The 18,914-nt window shown below is 37.8% G+C and overlaps 1 protein-coding gene across 2 annotated transcripts in view; it reads left to right on the top strand.

Moving 5' to 3' along the window:
* Positions 1 to 18,914, top strand: part of TSHR (thyroid stimulating hormone receptor) — a 48,245-nt gene that overhangs the window by 20,905 nt on the left and 8,426 nt on the right. For both annotated transcript variants that reach the window (XM_071426683.1, XM_071426682.1), the window contains exons 5-9: positions 1,883 to 1,957; positions 3,024 to 3,098; positions 5,803 to 5,880; positions 6,881 to 6,949; positions 13,518 to 13,595. In XM_071426683.1, the coding sequence (XP_071282784.1) occupies positions 1,883 to 1,957; positions 3,024 to 3,098; positions 5,803 to 5,880; positions 6,881 to 6,949; positions 13,518 to 13,595 (375 nt within the window). The remainder of the gene's footprint in view (positions 1 to 1,882; positions 1,958 to 3,023; positions 3,099 to 5,802; positions 5,881 to 6,880; positions 6,950 to 13,517; positions 13,596 to 18,914) is intronic.

Genomic DNA, 18,914 nt, shown 5'->3' with positions numbered 1-18,914 from the left:
TGTCAGTTAATGTTTATGAAGCAAATTCCAGTGCTGGGAATGTGATAGCTACATAACTACTAAAATAATTGGAGAGAAGCAAGAAACTGACACCGAGAGGATTTCTTTTAAATACAGAAGCACAGCTACAGTTCAAAGTAGCTAATAGATGTGAATAGTTGAATCCAGCACTACAGCAGCAGTACTAGAGCAATAAATGACATCAATTTAACATTCAAGTAAAAGGGTAATCCTCATTTCCATGCAGTGTTTTAGTAAACAGAGAGAAAACTGATGCAGAAAGGTGAAGCAGAACTGTTTTGCCAGTACAAAAACATATGGAGAGGTTGAAATCTTTGTACCAGTGTCTACATAGTGATTTATCTACTAACTTCTGTCTCTTTTCCCACTTCTATTTCTTAGACAAATTGTCTGGGTTGATTTTATCCTATTAACACAATTCCAGAGCCAGAGGTAGTTTTAAATCCCTATTTTCTGATTGTATATTATATAAGTTACTTGGCACAGTTAGGCCATGGTAAATTGAATTCTACTGGTTTCTGCCCATTGGGTCTCTGTCCAGCAGCAGCATTTCTTTGACTGACTTAAGGCTGGAAGATCACCCACATAACCTGCAACATCATGCCATCTAAATCTGTCATCTTTATCAAATTTCTCCATATAAGTAGCTAGCAATGTTTTCTTCAGACCCATTGCTCCACTGCTAGAATCAGAAGGAAGCCTGGCACCATTCTTTCTATATGGTTTCTATTTGAAGAAAGGCTGAGAGTTGTTTCAGCAGTGTTATGAGACCAGTGTCTAGAGCTGATTTAAAGTAAACAAAAAGAAGCAAACATGCAAAACTATCTATGCAAAACTGCTGGAATCAGTAAAGAGTCCAAGAAACTAAAAGTCTGCATGTGATGGGGGAAGGCTTTTAAAATAAAAGATGAAAATTGGTAGGTCTACTGAATCTACCTCAAGACTGAGAATTTTTGCATAGTCTGCTTGGTGCAGCCAGACTGCTGACTGTTGTTATAGATAGAAATGAAAGAAATCTGCTAAAAAATAGAATTAGAATTATTAAGGGAAATTGTACTAAGAGAAGAAACAAGCATTTCAGAAAAGTGAGGAAGAGTCATGACTCCAGGCAATGATGGTGGTGGCTGGAGGGGCAGCAGCTCCACCAACACATCTACAGAAAGCACCATCATGGCCACAGCTGTGATTAGTGTCAGGCTGGTTTTTCAACTTGTGCAGACTAAAAAAACATTTGCAGACCAAGCTTTCTCTTGGGTAGAAGTATTTAAGGACTTAACTGTGGACAGAAGATATAAGGAATGAAGACTATGTTACATCTTGCCTTGTTGTATAGCAAGAGAAATGCTATCCTCTGTACTGCTGGGCATGGTTATGTAGTGAATGTTGTGGCCATTTCAAGTCTCAGAACAAAGTTGATTTAAGTGACTGAGCCATCACTTGATGAGCTCTGTAAAAGACAGGAAAAAATAATACAAAATACTGTCAGAGCCATAAAGAAAGTGAGCAGAAAAATTGCACATAAAATTATAAGGTGCATTAATGGTTGTAATTTGATAGGATTATTATATACAAATAACAAAGGTTTTACTTCTCTTCTTTTTACTCAACGTTGCAGAAACAAAAGATCCATAATCAAATCTTAGGTACTTCTTATCCCCTTGCTTCAAAAGGCCAGTCCCAGGATGGCACCTATGCAGATGATAATGCATCATTGTGAGATTGCTCTGGTCTTGAGCTAGTGCTGTCCAGTACAAAAAGCTTGTTGCAGGAATTAGGTCCCTGAAATTTCATTTTAACATTGCTGATTTCTGTTGTGATACATTATTAAATATTAATTATCAATGTTCCTCCCTTTTAACAGTGAAATTCGAAATCTTAGGAACTTGGATTACATAGATCCAGATGCCTTTAAGAACCTCCCACTTTTGAAATACCTGTAAGTATTTAGTACCTGCAACAAATTGGTATTTAAATCTCACAGATGACTCTTTACATTTTAGCAGTTTTGTTAGTTTGCATTTGATTTTGGAGCTGACTGCCATGTTTTTCCCTGTTGCTTTATTCTAATGACAGAAATCCAGCAAGGGTAGGGGTTGGAACTCTTACTACTTTTGTGAGAAAGAAAAACATGTCCACAAATTCATCAGTAGTTTTCCCATTTGTCTTATCCATTAAATATCTAGAATACACTAATATTCCTTAGCAAAATTCCACAGCTAGCTCTTTTCTTATGATAAGTGCTGACTTATTCCATTTTTGTAGGAAACAGTGGGAAGAAGGGACACAACAGATATATCTTTTTAGTATTTACTACATATTTACACAGGGTTTTAAAGCATACCTGTCAGCCAAATGTGAAAAGCTCACCTATAGACACCTGATTTCATATGACCTCTATGGCAGAAAGAAATCCTGAAAATTACTCATGATTTTCTAAAGAAATTTCTGTGATTTTGAGTAATATTTGGAAGAAAGGCCTCCATGTGTATGTGGTTGGGGGCAGTGGCAAGAAGGAAAGATTTGTCCAGGTTTTTCCTATAGATGTGAAAGTAATAAAAAAAGGAAGTAGTAAAAAAAATCCATTTCAGAATAATAGTTTTAAAAATTGAGAACAACAGTTGTTTTCACTCTACAGGAGTTTATAAAGAAGGGGCTTTAAGCATTTCACATTATAGACAGTTTCCCTTTTTAGAGCTATATGAACAACTCTTAAAGCAGAGTTTTAATTATTTTCTTCCTATCAGCCTCACAAGATACAGATCCACCTGGCTGTCTTATTAATATGTGTTCTCATTTTTTAGATTCTATAATTTATCATAAGTCTGGCATTTTGAACTTTTTATATTGTTCTTGCATCCTTCTGTTTTGGACAGTTGATTATAAATGAATTGATTGCCAATAGAGAGGATGCAATAACCATCCTGCTCTGTTGAACACTTAAAATACATTGTTCGTTGATGTTCAGTGATGCAGTAAATTTTTCTGTTTCTCCTCTCTTTCAGTGGTATTTTTAATACTGGACTCAAAGTATTTCCAGACCTCAACAAAATCTATTCATTTGATGTGAATTTTTTGCTGTAAGTATCTGTCCTCACAGCTGGTTAGGATATTGCCATCCTCAGACCACATGAAAATGTATAATGAACATTTCTGCTTTTGAGAAAAATGTCATTTAAGTTTGACAAAATGCTTTTTCTCAAGCAATATTTCAATGATCATTAGCACCAAATCTGGAAAATGCCAGCTCCCCTAGCACTACACATTTGACCTGAATTAGAGACATGGACACACAGCACATTTATAACACACAACTTCTACAGGCCCTTTGCTTTTATTTTGATTTTGGTTTTGCATTGGCTGAATTCATATGAAGTGAGAATAGTGTGACACATGGGACCTGAGCTGGCATACATCCTTCTAACATCAAGTCATCCTATCAAAATTCTTCTAACAAATTTTGCTGGCATGGTGAAGCAAACTGCAGAACAATTTCTTGAAGAAAAAGAATAGGAATGCAAATGGGGACAAGGAGGTCTCCCACTATTATTCTTAAAGGTATTATAGAAACAAAGAGTTCTGCTTTGAACTCTAAAATAAGCAGGAGTTTCTTGGTATTTAAAAAGCACAGACAATATCCACCTGTATTAATCTAAGTCAGAATTTTGAGCTGTAATCAAGCTGAGGAGGAAGAGTACTGCAGATGAAGACTTGCAGGCTGACACAAGGTAGAAGTATCTTGGTCACTTGGTCCCAGAGAGGAGTTAGAAATCTTATATTGTTTTCAGCTGGAAGAGAATGCTGGATGGGCTAGGCAAAAGGCAAATGAAAATGAGAAGTGTTATGTTAGAAGGTGATTTGCAAAGATGTGACTGATGATCTAGCACAGGCCGTGTTTCTGTGCTGCTAAAAGGTGGTTTTGGTTGAGAAGGGTCAGTTCCCACTGCATGCATGGTCTGCCACGGGCAAGATGAACCTCAGAGCAATAGAGAAATGCTGCTTGTTTTGCTAAAAAGTGTAGACCTGTAGGAAGCAATGAGATCTTTCCTTCCAAGGATCTTCTGAGACCAGAAATAAGCTTTGTTCTAAAACACATTCACCTTGGCTGTAGGCCTCCAAGACTGAAACCTGAGCCAGTCAGAGCTCTGAGTGAGATGTAACTATATCCTAAAAACTATTAGGGAGTTTCTCAAAGACCAGAAGGGCTTCAGCTTAGATTGAAAACTCTGCTAGATCTACTTCTACATAGTAGAGAGAACCAAGAATTGAACAGGCTAGATGAAACAAAGCAGTTATACAACCATCTGTGCTCTTCTTTTAACTAACTCAGTGCCTTTCTAAGTGGAGAAAGCCAAACATTGTTTTACTTCTGCCTCGATATTTTTATAGCAATAACTAAGAAAAGATAAATATAGGTCTTAATGTTGCACAGAGTTTTTCAAGAATAGAGCTGTACTTTCAAGGAAGATAGTTCTATGATATCTGTTTCTAAATGCTATTCAATGAAAGACTTTTTGTTTCTTCCATCAAGAAAAAAATGGCTCTCAAAAAATAATAGGCTTCTAATTAATAAGGTATAGCTTGGGGGAAACCCATTCATTAAATTACTATTTGCCTTTGAGGTCAAGCAACTTGCAAGTAATCATTTATTTAGAAAAAAATGAACCAATCTGCAAAATGTCAAAACCAAATAACTTGTGGTGGAAACCACCTATCAGGGAAAATTACCTGGAATGAAAATGGTTGGAGTACTGTTCAGTGTTAGCACATATACATGCACAAATGTAGCACAGAAAATGAATGAAGTTATTTCTGGCACGTGGATAATTGTTAGGACTTCTCAGTTCATGGACTTTATGCATGGGCCTTATTAGGCTGTACCTAATCCACAAGCTGAAGAAAGAAACCTTTTCACAATAATTTCATTTCTAGACCATAGTATTATTCAGGAAAAATCAGAAAAAGGGCAAACAAACACTTGGCTCTTCCCTCTGTTTCTACCAGCCTTTTCCTCTCTCCTTTCTCCAGTGTAGTAATAGTAAATCTCTTTAGTTTTCCTTTCTCCATTTTGTTACAACAGAATTTTGGTCTGAAGATACAAAGTACTTATTAAGAAAGCAGAGTAGGAGAAAAAAAAAAGTATTTAAGAAATGAGTAGTGAAACACTCCTTTGGACAAGAGGTGAGAAGAATCACTAAGTTATTTCACTTACTAGTGAAAGAGATGTGCTAGATGCACTTCTGTAAAGTAAAATGCCCCTGTCCTGAATAAGGTTTTATCTGATATCTTATCTGAATTTAGAGACCAGGATTTCAGCTCTAAAGCCACATGGGTTGTTCAATTGACACCGCAGCTACTGGTTACTCACTCTGCAGATTCTCTGGCTCATGAGACCAGGGACCTGTCCGTGCCACTGGCCACTAACATCACACAGGCTGGCAGACCTCACCAGAACTACAAAACCCATTTACCTCATGAGCTATACTCCTGGGTGCTGGAATATGCTCAATTCTTCATCCTACATGTATCTTCTGGCCTTAGATATAACTTAACAGGTTATTATTTTAAACTCATTTATTTGAATAAATAAATTTATAATATCATAAATATGGCAATGTTATTTATAATATATTAATATTAGTTATTTAAATAAATTAATTTTCATGTATTTTATGTTTTAAACTTCTATTTATTATCAAGGCAGATAACAATTAATAACAAAGCTGTTCTCCAGATGCTCCGTTGGGCAGATGTTTGATTGTGATATTTTGTCTCCTTTTTCAGTGAAATTGCAGATAATCCTTACATGACTTCAGTGCCTGCAAATGCTTTCCATGGGCTTTGCAATGAATCTCTAACCCTGTAAGTTCTTCCAGTTTAAGTCACAAAATGTTTTAAAAAAAATTACTCCTGTCCTATTCTCTAGTAGTTTGCAACAGAGAAACATCACAGACAGACAGCATTTATATTCTAGTTTGTATAAATTCTGTACTTTGACAGCTATTTGAATCAGTCCCGCTCTTTTCTTTAAACTAGCTTGACTAAAGTAGTTTTTCTATGACCCCAGTGCCAGTGAATGGGGTCATTAATATTTTTTTTTTTTATATTTGGGAAAAATATATTTTATATATTTGGGAAAAAAAAAATCAAAGGAGAAAGTCTGCAAAGTTTTCCCCCTGTAAAGAGTCATCAGGGTTATAACTGTGTCTAAGATTTTTTGCAAGCTGAGTGGTGCATACCATGGAAACTAATGGATGGCAAACATCAGAAGAGTTATATTTGAAAGAAAATTCTTAAATAAAGCACAGTAATGCAAGCAAGTCAGTCAATGTGAGCCAAAAGAAAGAGCTGATTGGAGTGAAATTACTGTAATGAGTTATGAACTAAACTGCGAGGAAGAGCAATAGAATGCAAACAGATGAATTCTAAAGAAATTCTAAAAAAATCCCTTTGCTCTAAAGGAGTAAAAGAATGAATTCTAGAACTTTAAAGCATGCCTGATAGTAAAATCAGACCTTTTTGCTGGTTAGTTCCTGTAGCCTTCCTTAATCAATCCTAGCAGGATTTTGTTTCCTTGCTTTTAGTTTGAGAGTGGGAAAATTATAACAAAGTGGTTTAGCCTATCATTGCTGTAAAAAGAGGTAGATGGCACACCTGCCACATGGCATCCTTGATTCAGGTGCACTCAGGAATGCTTCTGGGCAGCTGTTTGACCTTGCACAGTAACTACTGCTTCTTCAAGAGATTAAACTTCACCCTCCATGAATATGCTGTTGCAAAGAAAAATGATGCATAGGATGTTAGGTATTCATGTATTGAAGCAGCCCAGAATACACTGATGTAATTTCTTCTTTGCTTGCAGTAAACTCTACAATAATGGTTTTACCAGTATTCAAGGCCATGCTTTTAATGGGACAAATCTGGATGCTATGTAAGTAGCAGGTAATTCTCTTCTTTTGAGAAGAAAAAAACCCAACTTCTCTGTTTATTTGAGGCTCTGAAATACCTATCTTAGTTTAATTACTTTAAAGGAGCAAAGAGAGGATGTTAATTTCAGCCAGCAATAACAGTATCACTGCTTAATGTCTTTTGCAGTGTGCTTTCATTTAGTATGTATATTTATAGCTCAGAAATAAAATCATGGCAAGCAATTCCTTTGTGAGTTTTGTCCTGGTTTGAAGGTACAGTACCTTTTCTAAGACAATTTGGAAGATAATGATGCTCTTTTTTTACAAGACTGTGTTAGTAAGTGTAGCATTGATAATGGTAGCAGTTCTTTCACAGGTGTCTCTCACCTGCAGAAAGAGAGTGGTGTAAGGTGCTGGGAGCAACTCAGAGGAACCAGCCACTTACACTGGAAATGAGATGCACATCTCAAAAGCATGAATCAACCTTTTCATATTTCCCAGCTTCTTATTGTATTTCCTGAAAAAATAATCTTTAGTGAGTGAACATCCTTTTTACACCATACCCAAAATCATCTGCCTCAATCATTAAGAGAGAATAAATCTCAATTCTAGAGACTCCATTCGCTTTGGTAGAGCTTACTCTTGTCCTACAGAGGTTGGACCAAAAACTCTGTCACCCTCATGAGTAAAAAGGTTTCTTCATTATGAGCTCTTAAATTAACCAGAGAGACACGAGGATAGATATGATTCTTTTTAGTGCTTTATTTTAAATTAGGCTTAAATTCTATAAGAATTCCTTAAGAGCATCCTTCGCATGGTCCTAATCTTTCCAAACTGCCTATTTTATCTTAGCAGCTAGCTAGACTTCCTAAAGTCTGAAAGGTTTGAGTTAAACCAAAGATCTGGAATAGATCTACTTTTATTCACACTAGTTCAGTTACTTTGAAGTTTCACATGAAAAAGGAAGTTTTCCATGATGACATAGTGCTTGTACTAGTGCCCACAGAAATCACAAGATGTAAAATATGGCAAAAATAAAGCCAGTGTCTTGACTGAATCCCTCTAAGCTGCATACAGCAATACTCAGAAACTTTCCAAGCCTTGGCCATTATATTAACTGTGTTGGCTCTTCCACTTCTTACATTTTGACAAAACACAGGCTGGACACTATCTTGTAGCAATTTTTCTTTATGCTTCTCTCATACTATGCAGGTGCTATTGCTTCTGTGTTCTTTGGAATTCTCCTTATTAAAAAATCAAAGGAAAATGTAGTTTTAGAAGATCTGGGGTCCTAAACATCTGCTTGATTGAACTGGGAAGGAGAGAAGCAGACAGCACATATTAGCCTCTGTAGATACTGTTTGTTGTCATTTTATTGCCAAGGTTCTACTGTCATTACATTGTAAGGGTTCCATATTGCTAGAGTTTCATACCTCCTTGATGTTTCTCATGGGCAGCTCCTCTAAGCACTGACTCTTCCTTCTTCTCACAGTAACCAACCACTCCAGTTCCCACCAATCCACTCTTTTATAACATTCTTCTTATTGGCTACAGGTGGGGCCTGTTAAAATCAGGCCTGCTCCTAATCCTTAATAATTGGCTCAGCTGCAACTCTTTAAGATTACATTCTATACTTCCTTTATTTACTTATGTTCTATGCCCCTACGCTGTTTGCTTATTTTTAGAAAAAAAAAATGTATTTAGTATTCTTTAAAGATACATAAGTATTTTTTAAGGCTGAGAGTGGAGGACTTTACAGAGAGATCTGGACAAACTTGAGAGCTGGGCCATCACTATCTATATTGAATTTAACAAGAACAATTGCTGGACTCTCTATCTGGCACGGTGTAATCCTGGTTATACATACAAAGTGGGAGGCTGGAGAGCAGCCCCACAGAAGTAGAACTGGGGGCCCTGGTTGATGGCAAGTTGAACCTGAGCCAGCAGTGCCCTGGCAGCCAGGAGGGCCAGCCCTGCCCTGGGGTTCATCAGGCACAGCATCACCAGCCAGGCAAGGGAGGGGATTGTCCTGTCCTGCTCTGCTCTGCAGTGGGGCAGCCTCACCCGGGGGCAGTTTTGGGTGCCACAATATGAGCAAGATATCAAACTCTTAAGTGTGTCCAAAGGAGAGAAGCCAAGATGGTGAAGGGGCCTCGAGGGCAAGAATTATGAGGAGTGGCTGTGGTAACTTGGCTTGTTCAGCCTGGAGAAGGGGAACATGATGGGGAGATCTGGTGGCAGCCCAGAGCTTGCTCATGGGGGCAGTGGAGGCTGCTGATCTATCTCTGGTGACCAGTGATAGGAGACAAGAGGGCAGAATGAACCTGCATTAGGGCAAGTTCAATTGGACATTAGGTGAAGGTTCTTCACCAAGAGGGTGGCCAGTCACAGAAATAGGCTCCCCAGGGGAGTGGTCACAGCACCAAGACAGAATTCAAATTGCATCTGGATGATGGTCATGGTCACAATTTTGTTTTTCATCGTCAAGGACTAGGGAGTTGGACCCTATCATGCTTATGGGTCCCTTCCTACCTGGTAAGTTCTATGATTTATGATCCTAAGTGAATACTACCAGAGACTGACTATGATGCACTAGTCAATCAAATTTTAAAAGAAAATAAAACAAACAGCCAACAGAATAACCAAAACTAGACTTATGTTCATGGGTTTATCTACCAGCAGTAAAACTGGTTTATTACAACAAACACTTTTCTCCTAATTAAATCATATGACATCTACTTGGAGCAGAGCACTACTCTAGATGTGCAAGGCAAACAAGGGAGCTGAACATGAGTGGTAAAGACTTTATCTGTTTGATAAACTACACTGAAATTTCTAAACTAATTTTCTGAAGTAGTTTGGTTACCTTACGACAGGATAAAGTATAATTTTGCTAAGTGCAAGCTTGGAGATTTGTTGTTTCTAGCAGCAGCATTAAGTTAATGTAAGAGGCAAATATTTTATTTTCTCTATTCTGACATTTCTAATCTGAACTCCTGTTTATCTACCACTGTATAGTGAAGGAAGTACCTGTTTTTCTCTGGGTCTGATCCAAGAGCATTTGAATTTAACAAAAATAGGAGCAAAAATAAACTAATAGGAAAAGGGTGAGGGAAATTTGAATGTGTTTGGAATAACTATCTCAAGGACAAAAGTAAGTAACAAAGCAAAACAATCAAAAACAATAATAAACTTTTGCAAATTATTCAAAGACTTAATGTTCCATCCATAAATCAGAAGACATTTTGGGAATCTTGGAGGCTATCTTCTACTATGCATTATGCCTTTCTACCACTCTTGCAGTACTAACATGCCTATGTAATTAAAGAGGGCCAAAAAAATTAATACAGGTATAGGTGAAAAACCATGGATAAAGGGTTTCCATTATCATACTGAATAATAGCACTACCTAGGTGATCTTGTCATCCAGCAAGGATCCACAGTACTGCTGTGTAAGTTTTATAAGGGCAGGGAAGTCAGGAACCAGGAATGAAGGGCTGAGTGACACTTTTACTGAAAAGCATTCATCTGACACTTGAATCCCCCATCTTAACCCATCATTAAGTCCCAAATTGCATCACTCCTGCAAAGTAGTGCTGCTGCACCAATGTTTATTTCTGTAAGGTAATTGGTGAGGAAAGAAGAGTTTATAAAAGATATTTTCAGTGAATGGCAAAATATATTTGTGATGAGCTTTTACAGAACTATCTAAATTACTGAAGTGGAAAGTGTGCAATCTCAAAATCTAATCACAAAAATAAACTCCAAAAGAATATATTTATTTTAGTATACACTTTCAGAGTTTACTTATAATGCTTGGCACAGATCAGAGTTAAGATAAACAATTGTGTGGAAAAATCATATGATGAATCCTTAGTACTGCTCACTTGCATCTTTTTTGCCTGTTCTCCCTTTCTTTAACCTTCATTTCATAACCCAGCTGGATGCATATATTTTACATAGCACTTGAAATGTCCTGTTAGTGTTTTGTGCCCTCACAAGGTCCTGCAGCCATGGAGTTTTCTGGTGTGCTTGAGGCTTAATGCAATATTCTTCTTCTTACCCCTGACCCCCATAGAGACTGTTAGACACAAGTATAGGTGCTTTACTGCTCTGATTGGATTGAAAAACATGAAAAAGGGCCTTCATTTACGTAGAGCACTACAAAAACATCAGCATCTCCTACTCCAGATTCTGCACTACTGCTACAGATTTCCAGCAGTTTGCACTAGGGTATTCATGTCTATCTGATTGCCATCCACCAACTCTCCAGAATTACAATTATTCTAGTGTCCCCACTGAGGCTAGATATTACACATAACTATGTGATTTCTAAAACTTCTAAGATTTGTTTAGACATGTTGATACCACTGTTGTAGTTTTCTACAGGGAATTTAAATGACATTCTGTATCATTTAACTATCAGTAATGGCAGGATTAATGGCACTTTCAGAAGGAACTGACTCTACATGAGCTTTTTTTGTCAAATTATTATTTACCAAAGCCTTATTCTTTCCATCTAAAGGCAGTATCTATCAAAATAAAAGGGCCTAAGCAACTGAAACCAATTAGCATCAGGAAATTGTACATTCTGATGGGCTTGACTCATTGATGTGAAAACTGGCAGCTAACACTGCAGCCCCTCCTTAGTAACACATGGTTCTGTACTTCCCAAAGTCTCTAGCAGTTTCTATTTGTAACTTTGAAGATTTTTATCAGACATATCAGCTATTATATTTCAGGTTTATTAGTCACTATGGCACTCAAACATCAGGGGAAAATATTTTGAAATTGGACAAGTAATTAAGTGGTTGTATAATAGTGTCTAATTACTAAAGCAGACAGGTTTTATTAGGTTAAGCAGTTTTTTGTGTCCTTCAACACTACAACCTAGATGTTGAAATCTTGGATTAATTCTTAACTGTTGCTCTGGTTTTAATTTTTGTGTTCACTTTGCAGACAAAATCATAAGGAAATTTGCACACTAAAGGAAATGATCAGAACAATAATGTGCCATTTACAGAATGTGAAAATCAGTTCTCAGAAAACATAAACACCAGGTGATGCTAGAATGCCATACGTTAATATAGAATGAAAGCTTATTTAAAACAGCAACAGCTAAGAAGGTGATGTAAACTATTTTCCTCTGTAAGAAACAAGGCTTAAGGCATGAGTAATGTCCAATGAATAGCATGCCAGAAGCATTATTTGGCTCCCTAAGACTTTCTGTTGTGTAACCCAGATGAAGTGCATTTACTTCTCATTTCTTACTATGGTGATCAATATAAACTTATATCCAGTGAATGTTATGAAAAATTTGCCAATGACTTCAACCAGGACAGGATTAGAATATTAACTTAATTTTTTTTTTCCACACCACAGCTTGCCAGCTGGGCAAGGGAAGGGATTGTCCTGCTCTGCTCTGGTGTGGCCTCACCGTGAGCAGTTTTGGTCACAATATAAGAAAAGATATTAAACAATTAGAGAGTGTCCTAAGGAGGGCTGGATGGTGAAGGACCTTGAGGGGATGTATGAGGAGTGGCTGAGGTCACTTGGTGTGTTCAGCCTGGAGGAGACTGAGGGGAGACCTCATTGCAGTCACAACTTCCTCATGAGGGAAAGAGAAGAGAAAGACACTGGTTTCTTCTCTGTGGTACCCAGTGACAGGACAGGAGGGAATGGCCTGAAGTTTTGTCATACAAGTTTAGGTTGTGTATTAGAAAAAGGTACTTCACCCCGAGGGTGGCTGGGCACTGGAACAGGCCCCTCAGGGAAGTGGGCACAGCACCAAACCTGACAGAGTTCCAGAAGAGTTTAGACAACAGGCACATGGTGTGGCTCTTGGGGCTGTTCTTTGCAGGGCCAGAAGTTGGATTCTGATGATCCTTGTGGGTCCCTTCCAGCTCAGAATGTTCTGTGACTCTGTGAACTTCACAGACATGCTCTGATACCTGTTGTGACCACCTTCCTACTGCACTTTTTATCTTACTAGCTACATCCCAAGCTAACTTGTGAATGTTTATAACGGGGTACCAAACATCCCATTCTTTCCTTACTGCTCTTATAACAAAACTTCAGTCTTAACTTTTGGCCTGTATATAGAATCTTCCACTTGACTATGGAGATTTTAAAGCATTTAAAAATGTTATTGACTTCACAACATGGAGGAAATTGTCTTCCTGTTTGCTCATGATGTGTTCCATCTGTAATTCCCCATACCCCACATTCTGATGAATGAAAACAAAACTATTTGACCGCATCCTCCTACATATGTACTTGGAGACAGTGTATATGCACGTGCTCTTATGTGTATGACAGTGAGAGAAAAAATTTGGAACAAAGATAATAAATAAATTAGCAAAAATAAAGTATTTGTTGAGGAATTTAATTGCTTTTAAAAATGGAAACCCTGTATTTTGTTTCTTGGGTACACAGAAAATGAAGTAACTGATTATGTTTCAGTATGTGGTTGGGAATGGATGGCCATTATACATATTGCTTTTGTACATCTGTGCAGGCAAGTAAAATCAAGATCTTCAGTAACCTATGGATAACTACTTCCAAATCACTGTATTTTGTTTGTTTCTGCAGCTATTTACACAAGAACAAATACCTCAAAGTTATCAATGATGATGCATTTCTGGGAGTGCACAGTGGACCAACTCTACTGTAAGTAGGTGAAAATGAACTAGAGAAAGCTTCAAAAATAATACTGTTTTAGCTTACAATTTCTCTACAACCATTAGCATCTGAGCAACAGGGACAGGAATGGCATGTTTACAAAAATAATACCAGCAACAAAGCCTGTGCTTTATGGAACTGATTTATGAAATGCTTGCATCCTACATTACATGTACTGTTCCTACCAATTACTCTTATGCAAGATTCTGTATTACATCTTGTCTAAAGGCTGTACAATTGTAATACAAAAGGACTCTTTACAGATGAGAGCCTGCAGAAGCACAGATTTTTGGCTCTTGATTATTGTGGATATTTAAAGCATCAGTGTTGTTGTTGTTGTTATGCTAGACAGGTGAACAAGTAATAATATGCTGCAAAAGGTTGTGGGTGGTTAATTGTAAGCTGTAAGAGCCAGTTAAGCTTCCTGAGCAAAGGCTAGCTTGGAGATGTAACAGTTACACAAAACCTCTTGGTTTAGGGGCTAGAGATGCTTTCCTAGGATGTGCATATCTAAAAAAATAAAAGAACTCCTAAAAAGTAAAGAACTTCCTTTTTACCCTGTTTTCAAGTTAGATATCTCAAATGACTTGAATTTTTTTCTAGTCCTCCATAACTATTGTGCTATCCCAGCTACACAGATCCTTGATCTGAGGACATGTTTTATAATTGAAGTCTAAACAGCCAGCTATCCATCTTCTCTTAGAATGATACACCTTCATGGCTAATAAGAGTCCTAGCAGTACTTATAATTAAAGAGAGATGTGGTACTTACTATAGTGTCATTACAGAGAGAGGTACTGCTTCTCAAAGGCAGAGGGCCAGAAATTGCATATAAACACAGTAAATCAACAGTGGATTGAAAAAGCCAGAGTATTTCATATCATGGTACCTTGTTATGTAAGTCCTAAGATAAAGCTCCTAGGATGGTGTCACAGTTTAACACTGGCCTGCACCTCAGCTCCACACAGCCCCAGATTTGCCCCTGCACCCAATGGGATGAGGGAAAGAATTGGAAGGGTAAAAATGAGAAAAATCATGGGTTGAGATAATGTTTTAATAATTAAAAAAGGGATGTTGAAAAAAAATCAGAGGGTCAAGAAAACAAACCAAACCCAAGAACAACAAGTGATGTAACAAAAACAATTGCTCACCAGCCCACTGATTCCCAGCCAGTCCCCTGGCAATGGCAGTCTTGGCAAATGTCCACCCAGTCAAGTTATTAGCTTTTAATTCTATTTTAATGTCATTTTAATAGCAGCTTAGGGGCTTGTGTTACCCACAGATAACCAGGAATTATTCTGCAAGTGTGATGTGGAAAAGGTTTGCCATAAAATGAGCAACAATTTAAAATGGAATCCTTCCACCTGGACAGGTCTCTTAGCTGACCTTCAGGAACTAGAATTGTTTTAACAGGAACAAAAGAGTTTCTGACATTCCCACATATGCATTACCTTAAGAGGGCTGAAGTCAAAAGATGAGAACTGAGTGAAAACCTAGTATTTGTGGTGGTGTCATGTCAATGGCCATTAACATCTCCCACAGGCAACAAAAATGTCCTTGCAATTGGTGCTTTAGTATACACCCCCACTATACCATCATGACCAATGACTGACTTACAGAGAGACCACAGATTTGTTAACTAGTGAAACAGTCTGAAAAGTCTGACCAATACAGCCCTTCCATATTCCCTTGGGCAGTGTAAACAACTTAGCTTGTTATAAGGAATAGTTTTTGTTAAGTAATTTTTTGTTCAGGCACCCTGCTGTTGTTTTACTTCCAAGCTGTTTCATCTTGAAAATTAACTCTATGGAAAACTGTTGTGAGAATATTGCTTTTTTTTCTGGGACAATGAATGACATTGCTTCTAGTGGCAGCAGTATGCACAAAAAAAAAAAAAAAAAATCAAAAAGGGAGCATTTGTGGAGCTCTAAAGAGAAATTCTGTCTTGCCACCCTACCAAGCTGACAGAATTTATTGTCTGGAGTTCCCTATATGCACTCTTCAGGTGAGATAGGAATTTATGGTAGTTGCAATGTGTGCCTCAGAGATCATGCTTTTTTTCTGATCAGGATTTCAGCAGCAACAGCAACTTAAAGGCTGAAATACAGACCATGGATCCACCCTAATCGGGTAATGTTCCATTTTGGCTTTAAAGAAACTTTAATGAGAAAGATTTAACTACAAAGAATTGTGCCTGACTATATGTATGTTGTGTGAGTTTGGCCATGCTCTCAGACTACCTAATTAAACATATTCAAGTATTGAAAAGCTAGGTAATTTTTTTTTTTCAAATTTGCAGTTTACAACAGCAGAGGAAGCAGGGATTGTGCTCACTGAATAGAGGAAAACAGATGGCAGCAATTCTGGTTCCTTTGTCACTGCTGTATATTCAGATGTATGTGGATGTATACACTGATTGCTCCCTTTAGAAGACTATTTTAAGACAATGATGACAGTACATTGCTCTTCACCTCAAAATGAAACCTTGGCAAGGATTCAGCAACTCGGTGGACCTGATTTACTAAATGCAACAAGAGCTGCTGTCGAGAGCAAAAGTTCAACAGAGTACAACAAAAACACAATCAGGCTCATTATTCAATTAGCTTTTGAACAGAGTCCAAATTCAAAATATTACAGTCACCCAAGGTACATGTGAGCAGTTAATTATCTGTAGAATGCAGAATTGCTCTTTGAAGAATCATTTCCCAATCTAGGAATGGTTCCTCCCGTGGGACATAACCAAGTCTTTGAGCAAGAGAAGCACTCTGTATTTTGCTAATCAAACAATGCTTATTTTAGATTTTAAAAAATCTTTCAGTAGAGTGAAAATAGTATGTGTAGTTTAAGTCCATCTATTATATATTTTATGCTTTACCTATTTACCTATTCCTTATGTGTAGTTTAAGTCCATCTATTATATATTTTATGCTTTACCTATTCCAATTGTCAGAAATTTGTATATGATTACGTAAAAATTCTCAATTGTACTATGATGCATTCAATCTCATTTTCTTAACTACCTGTCTTTTAAGTTATTGCTGTTACTGGATTTCATACTACCATTGCATGCTTCCAGCAATGAAAAGGATTATTGACAAAAGCTAATATCACTTAGATCTAGTTCTGAAATACTGACTTCATAAAACCAACAAATAAGACTGAAATACACCAACCCAGGAAAAAGAAAAAAAAATCTGAGCAACTTGAATATCTGTTTAACACTTCTATAATATACAGTTGGTTCAGAAAACAACATCTGTGAATTCATAAGCTATGTTTTATTCCCATATTTATCTGAACCTCTCCAATGTCTCCTTAACATTCAATATAATGTGTATATTTCAGCTGAGATAAGCAACAGCCTAGAAATACAAGAAAATACGTGAGGACAAAACAAAACCACTGCCAAGCCAAAGTGTTGAGATTGGTTGAGAGCACTTTGGTTGCTGCTCCACCTCACAGTGTAGAACTCTACTCAAGCACTTGCAGTACCTGAGTGGGCTGCAGACCATGGCTACTTAAAAGCTCAAGTCTGGTCTGGCTCTAGGTGAGCTGACAATGTTGCTCACCTTTTCCATAATCCTGAGCATTTGACACCTTCCACAAGAGTGTGTCTGCCTGGTTTCTATCTCAGCCTTGTGGGCATTTGTCAAAGGCCTTGTAGAAGTCCCAGGAGACTTTGAGCAGATCTTAAGCACAATGCTCAGACAAGTTTGCAAGGCAGGACTTATTTTAACAAAAGCCCCTTACGTGCTGACTTTCCCCAGGTATATTCAGTGGTGGCTTCTTTGCTGCCTTTCTGCAGGAGAGCAAAGCTGAAGGTTCCACGACTCTTTTACCAATTCAACTACTTCCTCCTTCAGCTCCTTCAGAACTTTTCTGGTGAAAACCATCCAGTCCTTGCGACTTGCTATCATTCATTTTATCAGTTTCCTGCCTAGCCTACTTTATGGCCACTTCAGTTTGAGACAGATCCACTTGACAAGTCCATCAGACCTCTTGCCCATTCTCTTGTGTTTCTTTAAGGGTGTAAGCTATAGCTAGGCAGTGCCAGCAAGACACTCCTACATGCAATGTAAGCACAGTTGGGTTTAAACATCATCTTAGTTATCAATGTGATTGGATGTTAATGAGACAGACATAACTGCAGTCAGTTCCCATTTTTCTCAGCAGACCAAAATCAGGACTGATCATCCTTGACTGACTGGGACTGACCATACTTGGCTGATCAGGGCTTGGTAAGAAGCAACATGACAAGAGGAAATTGCCTCAAGTTGTGTTGGGGGAGGTTTAGATTGGATATTAGGGAAAGATTTTTCACAGAGGGGCTTGTAAAGCATTGGAACAGTGCTAGATTGATGGTTGGATTGATGGTTGGACTGATGATCTTAAAGTTCTTTTCCAACCTTAATGATTCTATACACTGGCACACAAAGATCATTCAGGAAAATGTGTCTTCTCTACACAGGCACAGATACTATAGTCTGGACAACTCCAACTACTCAGATTCACGTGACTCCGAGGATTAGTAATTATTTATAAATATTTTCAATCTAGTTTGAAGACAGCTGCTATGCTGCTTGAAGTAGATTGTGAATCTGATTAGATCATCATCAAGACTAGATCTGTAAGGTAAAAAAAAAATCCCTGAGAATCCCACACTTTCCTCTTGGCCAGCTCACACACACACAACAAAGTGTGGACCTAGGTAGAATAACTAAAAAATTATCTTCCATTGGGAGACAAATTATCACCAGACTCCCAGGAAGCTTTCTGATTTGCAATAGCACTGGTATAGAGAGACTTCTTGCTGGCAGACACCACATACCAGCAGTTTAGGGACTTCCCAAACTGGGATTTTGGAAACTTCCAACTTCTGAACCATTGTGTTAAATATGGCCCATGGATGAGACAAAGTATCTATTGCTAGCCCGGCACCAGAATTAATCCTAAATCAACAAGAACTTCAAGGCATCTGTTCCTGTAACTTCCCCCCAAGCTCTCCAGTATAAAACAGTGTTTAAAAACAAAACCTACAATACCTGTCTGCTTAAATATACACCCATGGGCAGATACATTAAAAATTCACAGGATTTGGTAAGATAGAACAGAAATTACAGTATTACAACTAATTCTTCCAAGCCCTTTCTTTTCACTGAACAGAAGTTTCTTTGACACTTTTTAACATCACTTGGAAACACTCTGAGTTGCCACAGACTTTGCATGTTCCCCTCTGCTCCCTGGGAAATTGCTTCCACAACTGGAGCCCCGCTACTCCCTTTTGTTCACAGCTCTCCAGGAGCTGCA

The sequence above is a fragment of the Agelaius tricolor genome, unplaced genomic scaffold, assembly GCF_023055355.1.
Source record: "Agelaius tricolor isolate 1412-34295 unplaced genomic scaffold, bAgeTri1.0.p SCAF_5, whole genome shotgun sequence".
Classification (NCBI taxonomy): Eukaryota; Metazoa; Chordata; class Aves; order Passeriformes; family Icteridae; genus Agelaius; species Agelaius tricolor.
The sequence above is the reverse complement of the archived record's forward strand: the minus strand, read 5'-3'. Positions and strand labels throughout refer to the sequence as shown.